The sequence below is a fragment of the Epinephelus fuscoguttatus genome, linkage group LG7 (assembly GCF_011397635.1).
Source record: "Epinephelus fuscoguttatus linkage group LG7, E.fuscoguttatus.final_Chr_v1".
Taxonomy (NCBI): Eukaryota; Metazoa; Chordata; class Actinopteri; order Perciformes; family Serranidae; genus Epinephelus; species Epinephelus fuscoguttatus.
This window is the reverse complement of record NC_064758.1, coordinates 45,948,886-45,956,430: the sequence shown is the minus strand read 5'-3', so window position 1 is coordinate 45,956,430 and position 7,545 is coordinate 45,948,886. Positions and strand designations below refer to the sequence as shown.

Here is a 7,545-nt window from a genome sequence, read left to right as displayed (position 1 = left end):
TTTTAAACACTATGAATTGTGGGTAATGCAGTGTCAGAGAGAAAACACAACACGACATGATGAAGTGACAAAAACTGTTTTATTCAAACATTGGATCTTTTTTTCTTCTTTTGATCCATAAATTCATATTTAATATAAATAAACAGCAACAAGTGACCAATGAGCCACTTTGATCATAAAACCAGACGATAATACACAAGTATTTACAGTGACGTCACATCTGAACATCAACGCCGTCACTGGTTTTCATCTGAAACGGAATCAAAAATAAAAATAAAATATCTTTGTCCTTACGTTAAATTAAAGTTCTGACTTTAACGTCAAACTAACTTCCTGTGTTTTAGTTTAATTTGACCTCAGAGCTGAATCATCTGAGCTGCTGCTGCTCCAGCGTCACTGAACACACTCAAACATTTTTCAAACATTTTTTGACAGGTGTGTCACCGTGGGGACGTGTGCTGTTAAAGGTCTGTGGAGTTTGACTCCACGGAGGAATAAAGATCAGTATCAGCTGAAGTTTCTTTTATTTGTTCTGTGTAAAAACTCAAAGGCGGCGTGGAGGAGGGGCCTCGCAGCGGCTCCCTCTGTGTGAAAAAGGCCAGAGACACCTGGTGAGATGTTCACCTGTAACTGAAGCTCCACAGGTGATCAGCTGATGTTCATCCCTTCATACACACCAGCTGGTTTCTACTCTGTGATCTGGATCATGTGTGACGGAGGTAACAACTAAAGAGTGTCTGCAGTTTGTTCAGTGTTCTCTGATGCAGAAAAAAAAGATCTATATCTTCAATACAAAACATAAATACTAAATAAATACCTCAACAGGAAGTGTTTCTGCTGCGCTCACCAACAGATAAATTATAACTTAAAAAAAGTAATCAGCTGACTGCAGTGTGACGAGAAACAAAAATCTAAATAAATATAGTTTGACGGATCACAGCAGAGTTTCCTCCACGTTTCAGCCCGTTAACTCTTCGATGAGCAAACTGAACACTTTGACCTTCATCATGATTTCACAGGAAGTGAGGTCAGCAGATTAAAACATGAAGGAAACCCTGAACTGCTCCTTTAAAATCCAGTGTGAGGTTTTAGTTTGTGTCGCCGCCCTGCTGGCTGAGAGTGGAACAGTCTCAGATCAGCCACAGTCCTGTCAGAGACGTCCACCATCAGAGAGACGTACAGAGAAGACGACATGTTTACTCAGGGTCTGTGTTTATTCACCCAGGGGCCCATGGACTCAGGGTCGTGTCCGTCCCTGTATGTTCAGGTTGTGCAGTCATAGAGACTGGCTGGGCAGAGAGCTGCAGTCCTCCTGCAGGTCTCCTCTCTCCTCCTCCTCTTCCTCCCTGTCTCCTCCCTCCATCCAGGCGTGAGACAGGATCTCCTCCAGAGTTGGACGCTCCTCTGGACGGTAGGACAGGCACCAGCGAATCAGAGACTGGCATTCTGTAAAAGGTGACGTGAGACTGTGATTAAATGTGACAGCAGGACGGAACAGGGTGAAGACACGCGTCTCATCTGCACAGAGGACAGAGTGGTGGGCGGAGCCTCTGCTCACCTTTAGAGACCCTTCTGGTGAAAATGGGCGTGGCCCTGACGATCTCCTGGTCGCGCTCGAATGGGATGTCGCCGCACACCATGTCGAAGAGCAGGACGCCCAGAGACCAGACGGTGAGAGGGACGGCGTCATAGGACTGAGACAGGATCCACTCAGGAGGACTGTAGACTCGAGTACCTGAGGAGGAGGAGGAGGAGGAGGAGGAGGAGTCAGTACAGTCTGCAGCTGCTACGATCAATAATTTTTCAATTATTACATAGTTTTAGTCTTCTGTCTCTTTACCTTCGAACTCGCTGTACGGCGTCTCTTTGAGCGGAGCTCCTGACCCGAAGTCGATAATCTTGACGTCCAGCGTCCTCGTGTCGACCACGATGTTCTCATCCTTGATGTCTCGGTGCACGACACCGTGGGCGTGAAGGAACCGCAGCGCCTCCACAATCTGACGGAAGAACCTGACGGGAACAAAAACACAGAGAGCTTTAACACCACAGAACAGACAAGATCACAGATAAGAATCATGAGTCCTTGTCAGACAGGATAGAGTCAGTACCTGAGGGCGAGGCATTCGGGCAGCGCTCCTCTCTCTGTGATGAAGTCGAACAGGTCCTGACACTGAGGCGGTCGCTCCAGAACCAGCAGGAAGCCCCGCCCCTCCACCTCGAACCAGTCCAGCATGCGGATGGCGCCCCCGTGACCTCCGACGTCTGACAGCCGCTGCAGCAGAGCGATCTCCATGGGAACAGGGCCGACCTCGCCGGGCTGAGGGAGGAGAGAACGATGAACATGAGCCGCCACACTAACACACACGTCTGTCTTTGTTTGAGCCAAAAGTCCAAAACACACCAATATATTTGTTTATTTCCATAAAGGAGAAAAACACCTGAATATTTTTGTTCTTTCAAGGAAGTTTGATTTCTTACTGATCCGAACATAAATAACAAAAACACAGAAACTAACAAATTAAAGTTCATAAAAACTTTTTATGATAAAATAATAATAATAATATTAATATTAATGTCTGCTATGATAAATACATCAGATACTTTTAATAACTCAGTCAGGTAAAGTTCACATAAACAAAACTTCATCATAAAAATAACACCTGAGATACACACAAAAAAAATCCCCGCCTGTTATTATGAGTCATGCAGTTATTTTTTATTCGTCACAGTTTCACACAGAAGCTCCAGTTTAGTGTCTCTGGGTGTTTTTCTGCCCTGATCTGCGCCTGCAGGTGTGTTCAGGTGTTTTTACTGTGGTGGTGGGAGTTCCCAGTTTAAGTTGAGAGGAATTAAAAATGAGTTTGTCACTGAGGGGAAATCCTGCGGCGTCATTTACTGAACCATGACCTCATAGGTTTCCGTGGGAACTGAGGGGCCGGCCCCCACCTACGGCTGTGATTCACCTGTCTGACCAGCAGAGGGCAGAGCTGCCCCGAGGTCTGTGTCTCTGCTGAGTCTCAACGCAGTTTAATTAAAAAGATAAACAAAGGTTTAACTTTATGTGCAGCCGAAACTGTCAGCTGATCACTGAGTCACAGACTGAGACATTTTCAGTGTGTCAGACTCAGTTTAATGTCACAGTAAACAGAATTTATTTGGGTTTTGGACTCTGACAAACTGTTTCCAGACACTTCAGACTGAACCAATGATAAAAATAATAGTTGTGTCACTCACCAGTCTGGCCCACTGCTGAACTCTGTCACTGGAAATCTGTTTGATGGCAACCTGGAGGGACAAAAAGGAGGAACAACCTGTTTACATTTACAGAAGCAGTAACTGCAGAACAGTGACATCATTTCCTCCTCTTGTTATGCAAGATTAAAGTTCACCTGAAGAATAAACAACAGCTAATAACTTTCAAAAACAAACTGCTTCACAGGATTAAAATAGAATTTAAAAATAAATATGGAACTGAAATAAAACAAAGACTGCAGACAGGTGCAGGAGTAAAGGTGTGAGTGAGGCGCAGTCTGACCTGCAGTCCATCTGAGAGCCTCTGGCCTGAAAACACTGAACCGAAACCACCGCTGCCGAGCAGAGGACCACAGCGATACTGACTGCAGAACGGTTCCTTCACTGAAGACGAGAGAGAACACAACATCAGTCAGCTGTCAACATCTTATACACACATGATTATATGGAAGTTAACCTGCACAAAGACAGCAGGTTGAAACCATCAGACACGTCCTGGCCCTGCGTTACATTGATGCGTATCTGTCGTCTGTCTCTGTGGTCATAAGTATCTCATTTCACCCTCACACTGACACAAAGGAAATATTTAAGAAATAAATCTGTTAAAGACGTGCTGAGAAACTTTAACATCACTGCTCGTGTTTCCACAGCGTCTCCAGCTCATCCTCAGTGTGATGGCTTCCTGTTAGTCATCGCAGTAAACTGAATATTTTTGGATTTCAGACTGTTGTTTATCATGTGACCTTTGACTCTGACAAACTGTCACAGACATATTTCACCACTGACTCAACCTGTGACACCAGTTTGTTTACAGACTGATGTTTATCTCACATAAACAAAAATAAAATTAAAGAATAAAGTCTGAAAACAGAAAATAAAGTTGACAAAGGAAAAGTTTGAATTAGATGAAATAATGTTTGCACACGTCACTGAGGAGGATTATCAGTGTAAACATTTACACTGTTTGTTTGTTTGTTTGTTTGTTGTGGTGACTGTTGGCGCCCTGCTGCTGAGTGACAAGAAAAACGAGTTTCAGTCAAACAAAAGAAACTGATTATACTGAAAGATAAACTTTAATTCAGCTGCTGCAAAGTTTTTTATTTCTCAGTTTCATCCCAGGAGTTAGACGCTTCTCATCTTTAACGTTTGATTTTAAACAGGTGAGACGTTTAAGCGTTAAAATAAAGTCCAGTAACAATGGGAACCGTTTCATCTGAGCCGAACCGACAACCAAAAGAAAAGTTACCGAATTAACGGAACCGACGGTTGTTTGTTTTAACGATAATCTGGACTTTTAGAAGTCGTTATATTTTGAATGTAGTCTGGCTGAAGCCTAAACACAGACAGTAGCAGCTGAAGTAAAACACGTGGTGAACATTAACTCTGATAAACTCACGTTATCTCCGTTAACCTGCTTCGTTTCATATTAAACGTATTTTTATTTTGATGTAGTGTTTCTTACCGTTCTTCCCTCTGACCTCCTCCACTTCAAACTCTGCGACTCTTTTCTCAAACATTTTGTGAATACTTTCAGTTGCAGTTGATAAAATCCATCGTGTCGTCGGTTAAATTCCTTTGTGGTCGATTTTAAAACTTGTTATTCTGCTTTGAACCGACCGACGCCTCCGTCTGTTTCCCGCTTTAAGCTTTTTAATCCAACTTCAGCGAAGAAAACTACAATTAAAGTTAATTTCTGCAGCTGAAACTGAGCAAACGTTAAAATAATCTCCTAAACTTGTCTGTTTAAACTCCCCTGACTCATCTGACCGCCTTCTGCTTTACGTTACTGTTTTGTTCCATATTTATACCCCCTCGCGCCTGACTCTGTCCAATCAGCGCTCAGACGTGTGCTCAATGTTTTGAACCGACCCGCCAATCACATTCAAGCTACGGTTCCTACGTCACGTCATGAATATTTAAATCCCGCGAGAGGAATTCGTAGAATTCAGAGCGGCGGGCGGAGGAAGCGCGCGCTGATGGTGATGAAGATGATGACGGGAAACATGAGGACTGTTTCCTCAAAACACACACACACACACACACACACACACGCACACACACACACACAGACACACAACGAGCTGTATCGAAATAAACCAACGGTTTTGTTTCTCTCTGTGTCGCGCGCTTTCTTCTCACTCACGCACGCGCGTACAGAAAGTGAGCTCGAGGCCTCGGTTCAAACTGTCACGGGTCTAAATGAGCTCAGTTTCCTGTTCCTGTCAAAATAAATGTGTCACTGCAACAGTTTACAAGAAAGTCCAAAATAAGACACCACAGAAGAAGAACTCTTTTCTTCTTCTTCTTCTTCTTCTCTGACAGTGCTGATGACACTGAGAACACGTAGTTTAATCTATAATATTACATCATCATTAGTTTATGTTGTAATAATAATCTGTAAAGTTTCTGATGTGAAGTCAAGTTACACAACATCTGTAAATCTTTCTTAAATCTATATTAAATACGGTTTCCAGTCCAGACTGATTTAATATTCAAACTGATAAACTTTATTGTTCTGTGTAAATCTCCACTCACGCTGCAGCAGGTTGTGATGAAGTCGTGACAGGAGCCTGTTTCCTGTCACTGTGTGACATCATCACCTCAGCCAGTGTTTGGGAACTGAGGACACTAACTGTTGAAGTTCATCTGACTTCAGTGTCTCAACAGTCCCATGATGCACCTCTCCGGGCTCGACGCTTCATCATGCTCCACACATGTTCAGAGGGAGACAGGTGTGGACTGCAGGCAGGTCAGTCTGGTACCTGCACTCTGTCCCTACGGAGACACGCTGTTGGGACACGTCACAGTGTGTCCCATTGTCTCGCTGGAAGAAGACGGGACGTCCCTGAAAGAGACGGCGTCTGGATGGCAGCGTATGTTGCTCCAAAACCTGGATGGACCTTTCAGCATTCATGGAGCCTTCACAGGTGTGACGTTACCCATGATGCACCTCCATCCATCACAGCTGCTGGCTTTGAGCTTTGAGCTGCTGGTAACAGTCTGGATGGTCCTGGAGGACAGGACGTCCATGATGGACTGCTCCTTTGTGTGAGGAGGAACAGGAGGAGCCCTACAACATGACCTCCAGGAGGCTACTGGTGTGCATGTTTCTGACCACACCGTCAGAAACAGACTCCATTAGGGCCCCGCAGTGGGCCCTGGGTTCCTCCTGGTGCAGTGGGCCCTGGGTTCCTCCTGGTGCAGAGGGTCCTGGGTTCCTCCTGGTGCAGAGGGTCCTGGGTTCCTCCTGGTGCAGAGGGCCCTGGGTTCCTCCTGGTGCAGTGGGCCCTGGGTTCCTCCTGTGAGACGGTAGTATCCGTACACACACTGAGTCACATGATGAGTTGATGTAATAAAATTCACACACGTTGCATCAGCCTGTGATTTACATGTTTGACTTTCAGTGTGATTTTGAATCCAGCCCTCAGTGTGTCGATGGTTTTGTTTTCCACCGACTGTTGTCATGCTGTTTTTAAAATACTATTTTTAAATGAATAATTGGAAACCTGACACATTTTTGGAACTGCATCGCTCTGTGGTTTCAGCATCTGTGAATAAAAACAAATCTTTGCAAAAAAAAAGAAAATTCACCCTCATCACACAGATGTTGCAGCGTAGTGGATGATCGCAGGTTTACGATGCAAATGTTCTGATGTTAAATTTTTGTCTCTGTGACCTTCAAACGACCTGTGTGTGCCAACCTGTCCCGCTCTCCTGTGTACCAGCACTGTGATGTCGGGTCAACTCTGAGTTTAAATGTTGATTTATAAAAGTAAAGAAAAAATTCCAGCTTTTGAAATCTAAGACTAAACTGATAAATATACAAAACATAAACAGATGTTTGTTTGTTGTGTCTCAGTAACACAAGTCAACCTTCTGTATGTGTGGAGCATTAACACAACAGCAGCACTGACTCTGAGGATCTACCTGTTTCTGTAACACACACAACACGTCACGTGTTTTCATGGTGACGACAAATTGTTCCTGATAAACATCATAATTAACACATAATATTTCCATAATGTTGAAGAACAATAAGATCTTTTGTTTCCTGCTTTTTGTTGTGAAATCAAAAACTTTATCAGGATTGTTGCTAACGGTGCGAACAGAAACGCTGTCAGGACATTTGGTGGTTTGATATGTTCAGTCTGGGCGTCTCTGTGACGTCAAAGGTTTGGGACACTGACTTTGTATTTAACTTTTCACAATCTGCTGTTTGACACTTGTTGAGAGATGTTTTTACACATGACGTGTTAAATAAAGGAAAGAGGAAGGATAGAAAGACGAAAATAT

General features: G+C 43.9%; 1 protein-coding gene across 1 annotated transcript; it reads right to left on the bottom strand.

Annotated features, from left to right (window-relative positions):
* Positions 1-60: 60 nt before the first annotated feature.
* pim2 (Pim-2 proto-oncogene, serine/threonine kinase) lies at positions 61-5,053 on the bottom strand. Its single transcript, XM_049582463.1, has 7 exons — positions 4,715-5,053; positions 3,536-3,636; positions 3,235-3,285; positions 2,109-2,317; positions 1,841-2,010; positions 1,559-1,735; positions 61-1,446 (listed from the first exon to the last, which is right to left on the bottom strand). The coding sequence occupies exons 1-7, from the start codon at positions 4,767-4,769 to the stop codon at positions 1,277-1,279; spliced, it is 933 nt and encodes a 310-aa protein (XP_049438420.1). The 5' UTR covers positions 4,770-5,053; the 3' UTR covers positions 61-1,276.
* Between the last annotated feature and the right edge of the window lie 2,492 nt (positions 5,054-7,545).

Coding starts and splice junctions, on each gene's coding strand:
- pim2 (XM_049582463.1), bottom strand. CDS start 4,769: ATGTTTGAGAAAAGAGTCGCAGAGTTTGAAGTGGAGGAGGTCAGAGGG. Junction 3,637..4,714: donor GGAGGTCAGAGGGAAGAACG/GTAAGAAACACT, acceptor TCTCGTCTTCAG/TGAAGGAACCGTTCTGCAGT. Junction 3,286..3,535: donor GGCTCTCAGATGGACTGCAG/GTCAGACTGCGC, acceptor TTGTCCCTCCAG/GTTGCCATCAAACAGATTTC.